General features: G+C 40.1%; 1 protein-coding gene across 1 annotated transcript in view; it reads right to left on the bottom strand.

Annotated features, from left to right (window-relative positions):
* The window catches only part of LOC131856345 (multisubstrate pseudouridine synthase 7-like), a 144,631-nt gene extending 127,757 nt beyond the window's left edge, over positions 1–16,874 (bottom strand). The window contains exons 1-2 of the mRNA XM_059208040.1: positions 16,737–16,874; positions 16,457–16,591 (exon numbers count right to left, since the gene is read on the bottom strand). Coding sequence (XP_059064023.1) covers positions 16,457–16,533 — 77 coding nt within the window. The 5' untranslated portion in view covers positions 16,534–16,591; positions 16,737–16,874. The remainder of the gene's footprint in view (positions 1–16,456; positions 16,592–16,736) is intronic.
* Between the last annotated feature and the right edge of the window lie 310 nt (positions 16,875–17,184).

Raw genomic sequence — 17,184 nt, 5'->3', positions numbered from 1 at the left:
AATTAATTAATTAATTTGAGGAATTATATATTAATATTTAAAATTTAAATCATCTTAGCTTGACCAATGAGCAATAATAAGCAATCGACTCACTTCTAATATTCCTTTGCTGAGAACTTGATATCCGACGGATTTTTATCATGGATGGTAAAGAGATTCAAAAAATAGGGACAAAAGGTTGCAACCTTATGCAATGAGTTGAACCCATATATTATTTATAGTTTTAGGCTATGATTCACGAAGTCTCAAAATGGGGGATTGTAGGGACATGTTTTAAGGATGAGGGGACCAAGGGCCTAGATTTGTGGACAATAGGGGAACAACAACGCAAACATATATAGTACCTAAAAAAATGTTAAACAAAGAATAACATATAAAACTTTGAAATACTCAAAATATATTTGATATTATATTGAATGAACAATGAAAATACTACATAGTGATATATTTATATTATATTGAAAATGACGATTACATTCAAAACTACAATTGGCCAATGGCCTAAGGCCTCAAACCATCTCTCCCCAAATTACATGCAGAAATCCACCGCACTTGAACTACTAGTCACTTCAAGCTCAAGATCCTCCAGAGGAATGCCAACAACACTATTTGTGCTACATCTTCATCAACCTCTACTAGCTCCTCTAGCTCTACATCCCATTGGGTTGCTAGACTCTCCTTGTACATAAGTGTGTTGCAATCAACAACATGAAAGGTGCTATGTACAACTACAAGCTTCTCCTCTCTCCAAGAGATAACTCAGTTCCTGTTAACAAAGTGGATGAAACTATAAGTAGACCAATTCCTCCCAACAATAGATGAACTAGGAACTTGGGAAAACAAATGAATGGCATCATTAGTCCACAGAGATTCACGGGATTGGCCTATCACTTGACCCTCGTAGGCCAAGGAGATTGATTAGGGGGTCGGTTGGCAGTGATTTGCGGCTTCACATTTTGTGTCTACTTGATTTTATGGCGAAATAAGGAGATTACATGTATTGCGAAACGTGTGCACTTTAATTATAATGTACTAATATTTTTAAGTGCAATTACATTAATTAATGTGTAATAAAATAATAAAGTGTAACTACAGGATAAGAGAAGAATCTTCTAAAAGGAACCAATTGATTGGCTGTGAAAAGAATAAATAGAAGAGGTTGGTTCATTGTTCATCATCAGTTGTTTTGGATATCTCTTCTTGTGTAGACTTGTGGAGCCAAGGGTTTCTGCAGATCATCATCTTTGGGAACGAAAACTCCCATCGATAGCATAACTGAGGAAGTGAAAGATCTTCCGAGGGGTTGCAATTGAGAGTGGGAGACAATTCAGTCTTCCATATTGAGCTTATTGAAGTATTGCTTCATTGTCATGGTGGAGGGAGTTCATGGTAATTTCAAAATAGCATATTGGAGGTCCTAATACCATCGATTTCTTTTAGGAGGGCAGGCGATCTTCATCTAAGATCATTGGAGGAGCTAATTTGGTGAAAGCTGATAAAATTACAGGTCTGAAACAAAAATAGGGTTTCACCCTCATACCCTCGATTTTGTTCTTTCTTCATCATTCAAGCATCGAATCACACAAAGAAAGATAGCGATAGCATTAGAGGAGAAAGGCGATACCTTTGGAGGTATTTTGAAGGAACTTTGAAGATGAATTCAGCGACAAGACAAATCTGAAACAAAATCATATCAGACTGCTTCTCCCAACAAGATTGCTTATTGACTACTATTTTGGCACCAAATTGCACCCAAAAGAACAGCGCTACACTCAAGGAGATAAGGCAATTAATTTTGGTGAAGAGATTGTGTGCAAGCTGCTGCTCATCAATTATTATCAGACCACCTATATTGCAGCAGGGGCGATTTTGGAATAAGGTTGATTTGGCAGCTTGAAGGCATCAAATTGCGTGATATTGCTTGCTTCTTCACAAATCAAGTTGGGCAATCTATTTCAGGTTCCATTTGACAACATTCTGCACACTCTTTTCAACAGTTGTAATATTCTATTGCTGTCCTTTGTCCTCAAAAATTCTGAAGTATGAGATGATAAGTGTCTAGTCATTGGTGACGATATTTGTATGAATTGTTTGATTATTATCTATTGAAATAAAGGAGGAATAAGGTTACATTCTGATTTCATATTTGTCTGAGGTTTCATGCCAACTGTTTGATAAAATGACAGCAAGCTGTAGGTGTATATTTGTGTCTAAATTGGCATAGAACTCTATAATTTAGTGGCATATGCATCTTTGGTAATTGTTTTATCAATTAGACGTCATTTATAGTTGATCTTCCATGAGAAATATGTGATCGATGACCTCCATACCAATCTGAAAATTCTGGGACAACCACATCAGCATAACATGCAAAAATATAAACCGCATAACATGCAGATTGGAAAGTCAGTTGTTAGCAAATATTCCTTGTATTCTCAGTCAAACTACTGCAGGGGATATTTCAGTCTACCATAGAATTGGATCCTCTTATCCATCTTCACCTCTTCTGAATATCCCCAAGGGAGGCAAATTTTGTAAACTCGGGAACCCTACCTTCACCTCAACATCATATATAGGAGTAATTTTGCACAACCTTTGCACATGCCTCTTTGAGTTCAATGTAAATGCAGCCATGTACAACGACGTTTGAGCTTCTCCAATCGGCAATGAATGATTGGATGAATGTGCTCATTGTCAAACACTAGAAGGGCTTTGGCCATAATGCAAGGATCTTGTGTTTTCTAGTGTTTTGCACATTTTTTGAAAAAGCATGGGTTCTTTCACTACTAGTGGATTTTCTGATTTTTTCCAAAAAAAATCCTGGTGGTGGGTTTTCTGATTTTTCCCAAAAACAATCATGGTGGAGGTTTTGCCAATTTTTCCACAAAATCATAGTGCTCTTTTTGACGATTTTTGGATAAAATTGTGATTTCTTGCAGCTTGTTTTGGGTCGAACCTCAAGTTTCTAGGTCGAATGGTGTTCTTCTGCAAAAGGTTTTTGCCATTTTTAAAAAAAAATTGTGGGAGTTGCTGCTTTTGGAGATTTTTGGCAAAATCATGTTCCTTCAAAACTCTTAAGTTTTTTGAGAAGCTTATCTCGATTTTTGCGTCTTTGGATAGCGGGAAGGATAGCTTTGTTACCCAACATCAGATTGGAAGGATTTTGGTGTTCTTGGTCATATTCAGAAGTTCAGCAGAACCAGAGAGGGTCTCAGCAGGCTCCTGTCGCAGAGAGTTCTATTTAGACAAGGGGGTAGCCTTCTATGCTTTCATGGCCAAATGACCTACTGATTATGTTAAGTCTTTCGTAGGGTAATTAGTAGGATGACCGTTAAAGAAGGATATTAAAATAATATTGTAATCTTTCTAAAATGGTCATCTTAGTTTTAGTTGTTTAGGTAGTTTCCTTTTCATCACTTGTTTCTATATTAGAAATTTTCTTTGTAATTTCTCTATTTAAGGAGATTGAATCTCCTTTGTTAAATATCATTTCATCTAAGAGGAATTGGAGCACATACTCCTTCATCCACTCAATAAAGTGCAATTAGCTACACTCGAAAAAGGCGGAGGACTTGCTGTTTGTGCATTCAAACTTGCAGCTCCTTACACACAAAGAAAGTGCCTACAAAGAAGGGTAGACAAAGAAGTGTGATATCGAGCCAGAGCATATTCAGTTAGATGCTTCCACTTCCCACCTTGCTGCACTTGAAGTTGATGATGACTATGAGCCACCTAGTGAGCATGAGAGTGTCAATGCCAATGCTAGTGCAAATGCCAGTGGCACCATTTGTGGTTCTTCTAATTTACCACAATATATATCATCTCATATGAAGGACGAGGATGACATTTTTGAGGACTCATATGATGTTTGATCAATGATGGCTGATTGTTGACACTTGACATTATTATTTTTGAACTTCAATATATATCATGATAGTCGAGTTTGACTAATATTTGACTACTAATATGGTGGTGTATTTTGCTATGTTATTTGAATATTAGTATGGTTGTGTATGTTATTTCTGATTTTAATATGTTTTTGCATTGACGAACTTAAAATGAACCCAACCCAAAAAAAAAAAAATTGCTCAAACCCTCGAACCCAAACAGGTAACTTAGATATAAGATGCCATGTGTGTTGTGTTTTGTGTTAGTTTTTAGTGATCAGATTAACAAATAGGTAGCAGAAACAAAATACACGGTAATGCAAAGCACACAACACAAATATACCCTGGGAAAACCTCCCTCTTGGAGGAAAAACCCAGCAACCAAAGTCTCAGATCTGAATATGATCAAATCATTCAGAATATTATGTGCAGACCCAGACCCTGAGTGAAATTCGCTGGTCCTCATATGAATTTGTCAGCCTTGAATGGAAGTATGCTCAGCCTATATGATGTTCGCCCAGCCTAGAAGATAGTTCGCCAACCTCATATGATAGTTTGGCAGCTCTTAAATGCCTTCGCTCAGCACATGAATTGCTTCACTCAGCCCTTGAACAACTTCAGCAGCCCTTGTATAAATTCATCACACTTGTAGATTCGCTGATGTTGCATATGTTGATCATGTAGCAGACCTAGTTCGCTTAGATAGCAGACCTTGTGTAGCAGCAGTCATAAGTTCGCTTGCTTAGATTGTGTTTGTGATCCTCAAGTCTACTTACATATAGGAGATTAAGCATAACATAATACTTGGTCGGCCTTGTGTATTTTGCTGCCAAGTTACAATAATTCAAATGTATTTCCTATGCATTACAAATAGGCCTTGACCTATTTAATTTACAAGTTACAAGTTACATGTTCAATAGGGCCCGACCTGTTGAGTTACAAGTTACAGAAAGGATAGGTCTTGCCCCATAACCATTACAAGTCACATAAATTGAGCGCCCAAATAGGGCCTACCCTTTCAATGTTCAGAAGTTACATTAAGTTCCATTTGGGCCCAGCCCAATTACATGATGTAATTAATCAATATGCAAGTTACATAAGCATCCAAATTGGGCCCAGCCCTATACATTAAATGATTACATCAATATAATGAATTTTAAGGCCAAGGGCCACATTAAAATTAATTAAGCTAGGGATTCGACCTAGCTACATTTCAACATTTTGAACTTGATTACTACTGCAAATTTGTATATATTTCTGATTTTTAGATGTTTTTGTATGGACGAACCCAATCCCAAAAAAAAATATTGACCAAACCCACAAACCAAACCCTCAAATCTAAACCAATACCAAGACCAATAACTTGGGTTAGAACTAAAAATTATAGGCAAAATTAGTATGTGGTTGGATTGGAGCCCCGTACATAGAGCCCCAATACTTTATTTAAAAAAGAAATTGATAGCCAAGATATTCAATAAGTATTGGAAAAAACACTGAGAAAGAAACTAGCAACATATCATTTTAAAATGTTGAACAAACCGACACAAAACATGAATGTCTTGTAAAGATTTCCATTATTTGTGATGTCAAGACTCATGACACATAGGATAGTTCATTTAACCTAAAGATCAAGTCAAACGGGATCTCAAACTAAAGGTCAAATGGCTCAAATCCCTCAACCAGCTAAAAAGTGGAATGATGCTTGACCCATTGAAAGATTAAAGAAGAAACAAAAATTGGAGGTAATAAGGATTGAAGGAACCAGCACTCCAACAATGAAAAGAATAATAGCAATAGAAACCTGAAACGCGCAATCCTCAATACAAAGAGATCAAAAGGAGCAGCCTATTGCATAATGTAAAGTGTAGGACTCTCCACAAAGGCAAACTTAAAAATTATGCACAAAGTGTGATCCTAGAGAGCACAAAAACAAAAGGATGTCCCGAACTAAAATCAGCCAATATGGTTCGGGTAAAGGGGAAAGAAACATTTGTTTACTGAAAGGAAGGAAGAACTAGATGTGCTTGAGGAGAAACAGATGCAATACAAAAGAATGGTGCCATAAATAAGGAATTAAAGAACATTGGCTGGATGAAATTGGAACCACCAGCAGCAAAATAGAAGGAAAATAAATTACAAAAGGAAAATTCTCCAACAAAAAATCTGTCAATCAAAGAGTCGGAGGAAGAAAAAAGAAAAAAGAAAACAGGAAGCAAAGAGTCAAAAGCCAAAAATTACCAAAAGGAATGTCATCTCAAATACAACAAATGATCTTTGTGGGAAAATTGCAAACAGGCTATACTGTCCCTGAGATATGATTAGAATGCATAATACGGCCAACACTAATGGCCAAATGAAGAGATGACTTTCTGAGCGAAGATATCTGGTTCTCCCAAACACATTGATAGATGGGGAACAAGAACGAATAGAAAAAGTTTAGCATACAATTGAAGAAAAACTAACAATAGCACCATTTAAGCATAGCAAATCAATTCAGAACTGTGCCATTGGAATCGTCACAGCTCAGAAATTGTAATTACTAATAAGATTATCTGTGGTCTTTGCAATAAAAGTATGGGGACTTTCTTGGCATGCTATGTTACCATATCAGGACAGCCAGGGTTGGAACAATTGGAAAGACAAACTTTTGTTGTTATGACTGGGAGAGCATGAATGATGATCACACAATGCAAAATACAAAATTAGAGACCCCACCATCCAATGATAAAACACCTAATGATCTATAACTGGATTGAAACGTGAGATCTTCGCACTGACTCTATGATAAAGAATGTCAAAAAGAACTTTAGTAGCGCCCAAAGTTGAATATTGTTACATATTCAAATTCTTATCCAAAAAGGTATGCACATTCATAAAAAGACACTTCATTTTGAATTCATATGCAAAAGTTACAACTTACAAAAGATGGGGAACAAAAAGAGAATTGAAGGAGAGGTTTTGTAGTGGTAGTTTCACCATAATGGGGTTTCATGGAAGCAATTTCGCAACCACTGATGTGATTTCTTAACAGCAGTTTCACAACTGTCAGTCTGATGAAAGTGTGATTTCATCCCATGACAAAAAAAAAAGCCAGTGTTCCAAATTCTTCAGTTGTCCCTTTCTTTGGATGTTTCCAAATTTTGTTCAAGCCACGAGGGGACTTGGGGACGGCCAGGGGACATTTCCCCCCGTCCCCAAATTGCCCTGTTTTTTGAGGGGACATCCCCGAAACGGGGGGACGCCTGCCCTAGCTCTGGGGGACGTCCGTACGTCCCGGGGATGGCTGGGGACGGCTGGGACGTCCCCAATCCGTCCCGGGGACGGCCAGACGTCCCCCATTCTAAGGCCCTTAAAAAATATTAAAAAAATTTAAAAAGTTGTATTTTTTATTTTTTATTTAAATTTTAATTTTCTAATAGAGGCCCCTTATTAATTCAAATTGTTATTAAAAATTAAAAAAAAATTAAAAGATAACATTAATTTAATTCATAATTTTGACAATGAAACTATATGGCAGCAGTGTAGCCTTTGGGCATTTTGACACAGAGATTAGAAAATCTCCAAACTCGGCGAGTCAATAGAAAAATAACACCCAACGCCTTTATTAAAGAATAAGTTATTTTGGCCTCACGGGGCGCTGCCCCTCGACCCCGCCCTGTATCGCGACAGGGAGCGCACAAGGGGCGCTGCCCCTTGACCCCACCTTGGGGGCGCTGCCCCCAAACCCCCGTTGAAAAATATGGGGGGAAACTGCATCGATAGAAGTAGGAAAAATTTAACCTCTGAGTCTATTGATATGCATATTGACAATGTGAATGAATTGAAATTCTGATTTATGAATGCATAATTGCATATTGTTTATTGAGTATTAACAATGTTGTATGTTCAGAATTTACATTCTAAAATGTTTTCAACTTTTCATAGTATCATACACATGCTATATCCATGTTTTATTGTTTTCATATGAATATAATGTATGTATGCATGCTTTATCCATGTTTTCATATGAACATTTAGAATTTTGAAATTTTCCTATATATTTTAAATTTTTCCTATATTTTATATAGCCGTCCCCTTTGCCGTCCCCTTTGCCGTCAAATTTGCTGTCCCGGAAACGCGTCCCGCCGTCCCCTGCCGTCCCCGTCCTGGAAACTCGGGGTAACTTTGAAAATAAGCTATCCAAAGCATCCCAAGAGATGTATAGGTGATAAAAAATTGAAGAAATCGGTCCTTGAGTGAGAAATCCTGACCATAACTAGGCTGTAGCAAAACAAAGAGGGAAGTGTGAGAGTTAACGACTGATCTTAGGAGCATGACACTGCATGTTCTTTCTTGTTGTATAACCAAGAGGCCTAATATTGCAATCATTTGGAGATAATGGATGAGAAGGCCATTAGACCTCACACTTGCTATAGCTTTTCCCTGGAAATCAAGTTTCTCCAAGGTAATCCTTGTGTCTTCCAATCATTTATTGCTAGTTCTTATTCCCTCATGCTCACTTGTTCGTTTTAAAATGTCACATTACTTCAATTCTATTTTGTCTGTAATTTGTGAAGCTATAGAATGGCATATCCATCCTAGTTTATGGATCACCTAAAAGAATAGGTATTTTTTCTAAAACCATAATATGCGATAAGCTGCTGATTTTTTCCCCTATATTAACATCTAAACTTCTTTTCTGCAAAAAATGCAAAAGAACAGCACGTTTATAGCATCTTGATTGACTTTTGATGAATTTAATTTGCCACGTTTTGCTTAAAAAACATTGACCGAGTCTCAGCCTGAGCCCTAAATGGGCATACCAACTCCGTGTATGAAAAACATGGAGTAGCGTCTGTAAAGGAAAAATTAGAAATAATAATGGTGGGATTTTATTATTCCTGGGCATGAGATGACTCCTCCTGTGATTAGATGTACTCACCATGTTTCCAGGATTGTCAGCATCTGGTAACCAGTGTGTATAGACTACTCTAAAAAGGTCTCTGCGGCCAAGATTTGAACAAATACGTTATGATAAGAGTTGGTTAATGTTTGGGCATGCCAGTGTGTTGACGTGTCTGAAATCGCATTGCTGCAAACTCCATACGGCCAACGCAGAATAGAATAGCCGACTGATTATCCTACTCTCTCTTGAGATAAGGAAGTCTCTAATGCTGTTTTCTAAGTTTGATCAAAGGAGACTACCTCAAGGTTTCTTTTGTCAGGTCTTGACTGCGGGATCTCTCAGTGGCTTTATGTGTTTATGCTAGAAACACAAGGGGGCTTACGTTTGATTAGTAATTTCATATGCGAATTCCCAAGGACCTCTTTTGGTTTTCTTTCAGGTGATGTTGATTTATTTGAAGCTGATTTAGCAAGACTGGATTTCTAAAAAAAAGGGATAAAATTGGGGGAAAAGAAAGGAAGGGTAGAGAGAGAGAACAGTAAATATTAACTAGGACAACAGATTTACCCAAGCAGACAGACACCTCCAGGAAACCAGGTTAAGCATCATCAGTCATTCAGACACAATGTTTGCATAAACTTAGTGCAATCTTCAAAGGAGAAACCAGATTTTCATATTACCAAATACAATATTAGAACTTCTATATTCATGATATGTGTACTTTTGATAATCGAACTGAATCATAAAATAGCCCAGATTAACCATGCAGAAAGGAAAGAAAAGCAATCAGCTATCCTCTAATGGTATGGACTGTGGAGATTCTATCAGATGCTTGGTAAGAACTGCTGTGTAAAATGAACAGACATAATTAAAAGCTTTCTAATTTAAATGAAGAAGGAGACCATGCACTCACAAGGAAATTTGAAGGTAATTTCAATCCATTGTATTAATTCCTGCAAAATTTCTTCAGAGCTTTCGCAACAATTCAAGAACTTCCTCTTAAATGAGGGAAAACCAGTCCCCTTAAATAGGTTTCCAAAAATGGATGAATGGCCAAGATCTAATCTAAACAAGTGGCCCAGATTCATCCTTACAAAAAGAGGGACCCACACTCATAAATAGGGAGATAAATATCTACAACTACTCAAAAGGAGCAATAACTACCAAAGGATAATTACAACTTTGAAATAATCCAAAAAGGGGAGGTGCACAAAAAACTTTACAATATGTTGACCAAAAGTCAACTGTCACCCTTTTGGGACAAAAGTGCACTTTTTAAGACTTGGAGGGAAAAAAGCATTTTTGAGAAACTGCTTTCTCTATTCTGGTTTCACATTCCTTTTGCAGAAACTGGTCTTCGCCATGCAGGTATTCTCGCCATAAATCACGACCTGCTGCTCGTTCCTCGCGGACATATTCCTGAAACTCGATGCATAATTGGAAGAGGGGATTAAAAGGGGGCATGGGAGGGTGGCGAATTTTGTATTGCATGCCTTCGAGATACTGGTCCACGTGCCTTAAACCGTCCTTCCAGCTGGAGCGATTACGCTCGAAGCATAATATGTCTGAATGGAACTGACCAGCAAAACTTAAGTCTTCAATGGAATAAGAAGCCTTATCTGCTCCCAATCTTCCCTCCCAATCCGGCCGGATTACACTGTCGGACAGGTCATTTTCTTTGTCAATAATTTCCTGGGCATCGTTCTTCATGGTGACGGTCCAATACCATTCCTTGAGAACACTGATGCTATGGGGACTCAAGATGTCAGGCAGTGTGGGAATTTGTGTATGTGTCCAGAAAAGAGCTCTTAGGAGGGGAAGGGTAGAGGCCGCTACTTCATGCATGTGAAGGGATTCTCTCTTTACTTCCAACAACCTGACGAGAGTGAGCTCTCGATGGAGAGCCATTTCCTTTACTTCTTTGAGGATCCGTTCTCCCTTTTTCTTGATGTCTTGCACCCATTCCTTAACGGCCTTTGCGGTATCCCGGATTCCTTCAAATTCAGTTGTGGTCCTCTGCGCCAATGCCATTGGGGGAATATGGGATTCAGAGGGGTTGTGTAGTGGCCGTAGGAGCTTATCGATGTATCCCTCAGCTTGTTCAGCACGGGCTCGATACATGTCCTTTTCAGCCGTGATTTCCTCGAGCTGTCTGAGTATGTTTTGCACCGAGTCCTTAAATTCCTCCTTTTCTTGCTCTTTTGTAGCTCGTCCGATGGGGACAGTCGTAATGCTATAATCTGCCAGGGTTATTTGATCTGCTAGCTTGTTTACGGGCGGGGTAGCAATATGAAGAGTGCGGTTCCTTTGCCCATCCTTGGTTATCTTAGAGTATGTTCTCGGTTTCTTCTTCCCTTTTGCTTTTGTTTGATCCATTCGTGAGAAGATGTCTTCAAGATCGATGGGCGCCTTGGTGGCGGCTCTACGCTGAGCTCTGGCGATCAGCCACTCTTGAGGCACCGTCTGGGTTGAGGATAGGGTTAAGTTAGCACCTTGTGCTCCCATACTTTCAACTGGCTGATCACAAATTAACAGCTGTCCCGCCATCGGAGGGGTGGAAGAAGGAGGAAGCTCTTTGTTTGCATCTGAGTTCTCCCCTATCTCACTGAATAATTGTCTGATATCTTCCTGTGATGGTGGCTCCTTGGTTCCCTCGAGCTCATGGATCTCGTCTGTTCTTTGTTCCCCTTCGACAGTTGAGTCGTCCTTGGCTGCATGGAGGAGTAGTAATTCATGGCGGCTCTGCTGGGTAGGTTCATGCACTTCGATCCCCTGGGTGGATGGGATTTCTCCTTCCTCTATCTGGTCACCCGGCTTAGTCGGATTGGGGCCCTTTTGCTCGGTGTCCGGCATATCTGGAGCAGGAGGATCATTGGCTTGGAATGCCTCTATGTCGCTCTGGGAAGGCGGAGCAGGTATGCAATCCAAATCTATGGCACCATCGGGCGAACTGGGGTCTGAAGATGAAGTGGTCTCTGGCCTTCTTATGGGAATCTTCTCCCTCCTTGTTCTCTTGGACGTCCGAGTCCCTCTGCAAGCCTTAGTTTTCTTCCTTTTCTCTGGTTTTTCAGCTGATGTCCTTTCATCTTCGGAAGACTGAGAGTCGAAATTGCCCATCAGATGGTAAGTAAACTGGACCCCTTCATGGACTAGCCTCTCGATCTGGTGTTGTAACCATTGATCTGTGTATCTTGTCGGGGCTGCCATGACTGCTTCGAAATCCGTGATTGGGTCTTGAGACCAATCAACGCCTGGCAAGAGATGCCTCACTGCTTCGAATTCCCGGACTTGGAGACAATTCCCCGAGTCTGTGAGCTGATCCGGGACCCGACGGTACTCAAAGAGTCGCATTTGCTGCACACTCAATCTAGAATATTCCCGTCGCCTGACTTCGTAGTCATCGGAGCAATTTTTCCAGTAATCTTCAATTGACTCCTTTGCTCTGTAGCGCCTACCGTAAGCTCTCTTTGCCAAATTGTCATGATCAAAACATTTTCTTGGGAAATGTTCCTGTAGGCCATAAGAGGCTAGCTCTGCAAGGGACTCTTCTGCTAGGGTGGGAGTTCTCAATTGGACATCATGGTTGCCTATGATCATTGGAAATGCGAATCCAGCTTGCTTGCTTTCTCGTAATAATATGCCGGCAGGGCGTGATTGCCTTGCCACTTCCATGAGGACTACTTTATCGGTTGGGTACCGCGGAAGTCGAAGGGGGGCACCTTCGAAGCCAGCAATTCGGATGTAGGAGAATCTTGGGAACTGAATAAACCAGGCCCCATACCTCTGCACTAAAATGGTAGCTTGCTCCGAGAGCCTTATGTGTAACCCTCCCTGCATTAGCCTGATTAGGCGCATTGTGAAGGCGTCGTTGACACGTTCGTACTGTCCAACCGCGTAAGCCGGGCTGCTCTTTTCCCTTTGAGCTATATCCTGGTAGTGCAGCTGCGGGTAGCAATCATAAACCTTTACCTGACCAGGCCCATTCCCGATCTCACCTTTCATTATTAATCCTGGCAGTGGCTGGTTCTTTGCGAACATATAGACCAAATAGGAGGTCATGGTGAAATACTTCTTTGTCTCAAGCTCAATCAGCTGAGCGTGGATGTTATCACTTATGATCTGAGCCCAGTCAAACTTAGACTTTCCGGCAAAGACCTGTTCTGTAAAATAGAACATCCATTCTTCAAAGTAGTTGGACTTAGGGAGTCCCATGACTCGGCTAAGTAAGGTGACCATATCGCCATGTTCATTATGAAAGTCACTTCTGGGGGTCTTTTTCACAATCCTGGTGCTTGAAGGCCTTTTTTCTTTGAACCATTCTTCGTTAATTAGTGCCCTGCATCGAGCTGGGTTCATATCATACGCCCCCTGTGCCTCGTCCATTGTTGTAGCTATGGGATTATTTGGAAAGGGGATATCAAATGCATCGCCGATAGCCTCAGGGGAGAAGTCGGCAATAGTGATATCTTCCAGAAGCACTAATCTGGACTTTGGCTCGTAATGTCGAGCAGCTTCCACTACTAATTCATAGTTCTGGATTGCTGGAGGAAAACCTGCTGCTTGGGCGATGCCACTTTCCAGCATTTGCCTAGGCCTGCCATATGCATTGGGTGAGAAGACCCGATCCCTGAAATCCTGAATATCAATGTGGCCAAGGTCGGTGTCACCAATGTTGTCCCAGATACTCTGGACCTTTGACTCTCTTAACCCTCCCCTCTGATACTGATACTTCATTCTTTCAACTTTCCGTGGGATGTCTGATTTGGATGCTCGTGAGGTTTCTGCTGCAACGGGTGTTTTTGATGATTCTGCCGCTGATTTAGGCATTTATCCTGCACAGCCAGACACGGATTACAAGGTGACACGAGAATGACGATGCGGGTTAGATAATAACAGAAGTGTTTCAACAGACCGAGATTAGTTTAAATATCACTCTGGGCTAACAATCTGATTAACTTCTACAGCATCATATTCCTGAAGATTTATGACTAAGCATTCTTACTCTCGAATTTTTTGGATTAATTTTAACAAAGGCAAAACATGAGAATTTTGAAAAGAGATGCAGTTTTCGGCCAAACTCCGGGAATAAGTCCTAAATTTTGGATGTTCGCATAACGGAGATGCAGACTCTAAGCATTTCAAATTTTGCGTATTTGCTTATTTGATTCATACATTTTAAATGACCGTACGCGATAAGGCGTACTTACCTGATTGGAGCGAATGATAGGTGATTGCCCGACCTTGTTGCGCGGGGCGAGCGGATGATCCTGCAAAATTTGAATCCCAACGGTTATCCTTCCTGTTTAAATTTTCGCGGTTTGGAGGATGAAAGAGGATTTATCAATTTCACATGGTTCTGTGCCTAGCAACCTGAATTTTAAATGGTTGATGGGAGGATGATGCGGTGTCTTACCTCCTTGTTTTCGGATTTAAGAGTTCTTTCAAATTTTGAATCGCATTCTTTGAATTTTGACAAATTGGAGGCTTCTTGATTTAGCCTTCGCGGACTTCGGACCTGGGGTAAGGGGTGTGGTTTGCGCTGTCAAAACTGTGCCTTCTACGCTAAAACTTCGCTTTCTTTTAGGACTTCGTTTTCTGCGTTTTCTGCTTGCCCTGGCCTTGTGTTACAAACTGTGCCTTCGCGTGCCAAAGTTCGGATCTTTAGCCCGAAGAGGAGATGCGTTGGATTTTAAACTCGGCTTTGCCCTCGTTTTGGTTCGGACCTAAAGTCCGAAATGCGATCGCACAGTGTTAATTTCCTCGACTTTCGCCGGCGCTCGAGGCTTAGGGTCCGAAAACGATAATCGCGCCCTGTTTCGTTTTTAAACTTTCACTTTGCCCTTTCGGAGCTTAGGGTCCGAAATGCGATGTTCGCACAATGCTTTAACTTTTAAAACTTCACTTTCCCTTTTTCGGAGCTTAGGGTCCGAAATGCGATGTTCGCACAATGCTTTAACTTCTCTTTGCCTTTTTCGGAGCTTAGGGTCCGAAATGCGGTGTTCGCACAATGTTTTAAAACTTTTAAAACTTCACTTTGTTGAAGTTCGGAGCTTAAGGTCCGAAATGCGGTGTTCGCACAATGTTTTAAAACTTCTCTTTGCCTTTTTCGGAGCTTAGGGTCCGAAATGCGGTGTTCGCACAATGTTTTAAAACTTTTAAAACTTCACTTTCCCTTTTTCGGAGCTTAGGGTCCGAAATGCGATGTTCGCACAATGCTTTAACTTTTAAAACTTCACTTTGTTGAAGTTCGGAGCTTAAGGTCCGAAATGCGATGTTCGCACAATGCTTTAACTTTTAAAACTTCACTTTGTTGAAGTTCGGAGCTTAAGGTCCGAAATGCGGTGTTCGCACAATGTTTTAAAACTTCTCTTTGCCTTTTTCGGAGCTTAGGGTCCGAAATGCGGTGATGTGCGTTTTTTTTTTTTTCTTTTTAAAACTTCAACTTCGCCTTTGGTCGATATTCGGACGCGGGGGTCCGAAACGTGGTTTTTTGACGTTGCTAAAAAAAACTTTAACTTTGTCTCTTTTCGGAGCCTAGGGTCCGAAGACGCTGTTTGATATGTTTTTTTTAGAACTTAACAGCTTGTGTTATTCGGACACGGGGGTCCGAAGTATACTATTGCACTGTGTTTTAAACTTAACCTTCACTAAAATTCGGACCTAAGGTCCGAAAACGTTGTTGGGTAGTGTTATGTTTTGAAACTTTAATTTTTTGGAAATTTCGGACCTAGGGTCCGGAATGCGATTGCCACCTTATGCTTTCAAATTTTTTTGAATTTTCACCTTCGGATGCTTACATCCAAAAAGGGGGGAGTGCACAACGTTTTAAAACTTAACTTTGTTGATCTTGACTTTCGCCAAGTTCGGACCTGAAGTCCGAAAAGATGCTTGTATTGCGTTAAGTTTTGAAATTTTGGAACAAACTCTCGGTATTTACGCCCGAAAGCCAGATCAGTCAAAAGGGCTCATTGGTTCATTACTCCAACGTTGATCAGCTTACGGACTGATCACGAACTCGCTCGAGGAGACACGAGAAACTCTGATTCGATTCTCGGGATGACGATCAAAAAACTCAAACCATGGAAAGGGGGACCCTGTCGGCGACAGGGGGCGTGTGCAACGCACAACACAGTGTAAGACCCACATAGGACCTTTTGCTTGAGTGAGTGAGGAAGAGATTCAGATCCTGAGGGGGCAGGGTATTGGCAATGCATAGTCTAAGCACGATCAGGTGAGCTAAATAGTCTTGTATGTTGTAAGCTACCATGTCATATAAGCACAGTGAGGTACAAAGTGTGTAAGGTATCTTAAACCTTAAAGGTATATTTTCTGTTTTAGCCCACAATCCCAAGCTCAAAAATATAAGCACAGTTAGCTGCACAATGTGTAAGGTATTGTAGACCTTTAAAATACCATTCCTTTTTAAAACCCACGATATCAAGCTCAAAATTATAAAAGGCTGCTGGTATGCATCTCACTCAAAGAAGTAGAGTAGTCACCACTCTGACCAAAGCATCTTATACTGGAATCAAATCTCTGATATCTTTTTTATGACGTGGAAGTATAAAGGAATACAATGCAGTCTTCTGGACACTACCTTGGTACTTAAATGTAAAATTTATATTCACAAGCATGCATAGAGACATTTATATTCAATATAATTAGGTACAGATTTTTAACAGACCTCTGTTTAAGCACTCCTCGGAATCCAGGAAGGTTGCTAGTATAGTACAGAATACCCACATCAGCTTCCTCTGGCATTGTTATTGGGTTTGCTCAGCTGTCCTTCCTTTTGCTTCTCGGCTGCAAATACACCAACCTTAAAATAACCAATACAAACAACGGCCTTAATTTTGAGAAAGCTTAAAAATTGCAAAACACGGTAGTTTGTTTAGGTTTAGTGATAACGAATACAGATACTTTCAAAAACCTATGTTAAAAACGAGGATTACTGGTGACTTTACCACCGAAGTGGCCGGAAGTACTGAAAATAAGTGTTGAAAAACGGATGTGAAAGTTGTCGACTCTGGTTGAAGGGCCGGAAGCAACGTTCAGTATTAGAAGATTCGAATTGAAAGTAGTAAACATAAAAATCACATGATTAAGCGCAACGATACCTTCAAGTGCAATAGTATGCGGATTCTAATTTATATATAGAATGCCTGTAAACCTAGAAGTAGTTTTGGGTGAATGGAGAAGCTTAGAGGAGTTAAAAATAAATTATAGGTTGATCTAATTGAAATTAAATCATTAATAGGCGATTGTTTTTATTTTATTATCAAAGGATTTGATTTTTTTTCATTCACTTTTAAAGGTGGTTGTTTCTCTCATCAAATGGTTATATGGAGTTGAGTTTTGTTTACTGTTATCAAATGTCACATAGAATGTTCAAGGGGTTGTGTTCTATTGCTT

The sequence above is a fragment of the Cryptomeria japonica genome, chromosome 7 (genome assembly GCF_030272615.1).
Source record: "Cryptomeria japonica chromosome 7, Sugi_1.0, whole genome shotgun sequence".
NCBI lineage: Eukaryota > Viridiplantae > Streptophyta > Pinopsida > Cupressales > Cupressaceae > Cryptomeria > Cryptomeria japonica.
The sequence above is the reverse complement of the archived record's forward strand: the minus strand, read 5'-3'. Positions and strand labels throughout refer to the sequence as shown.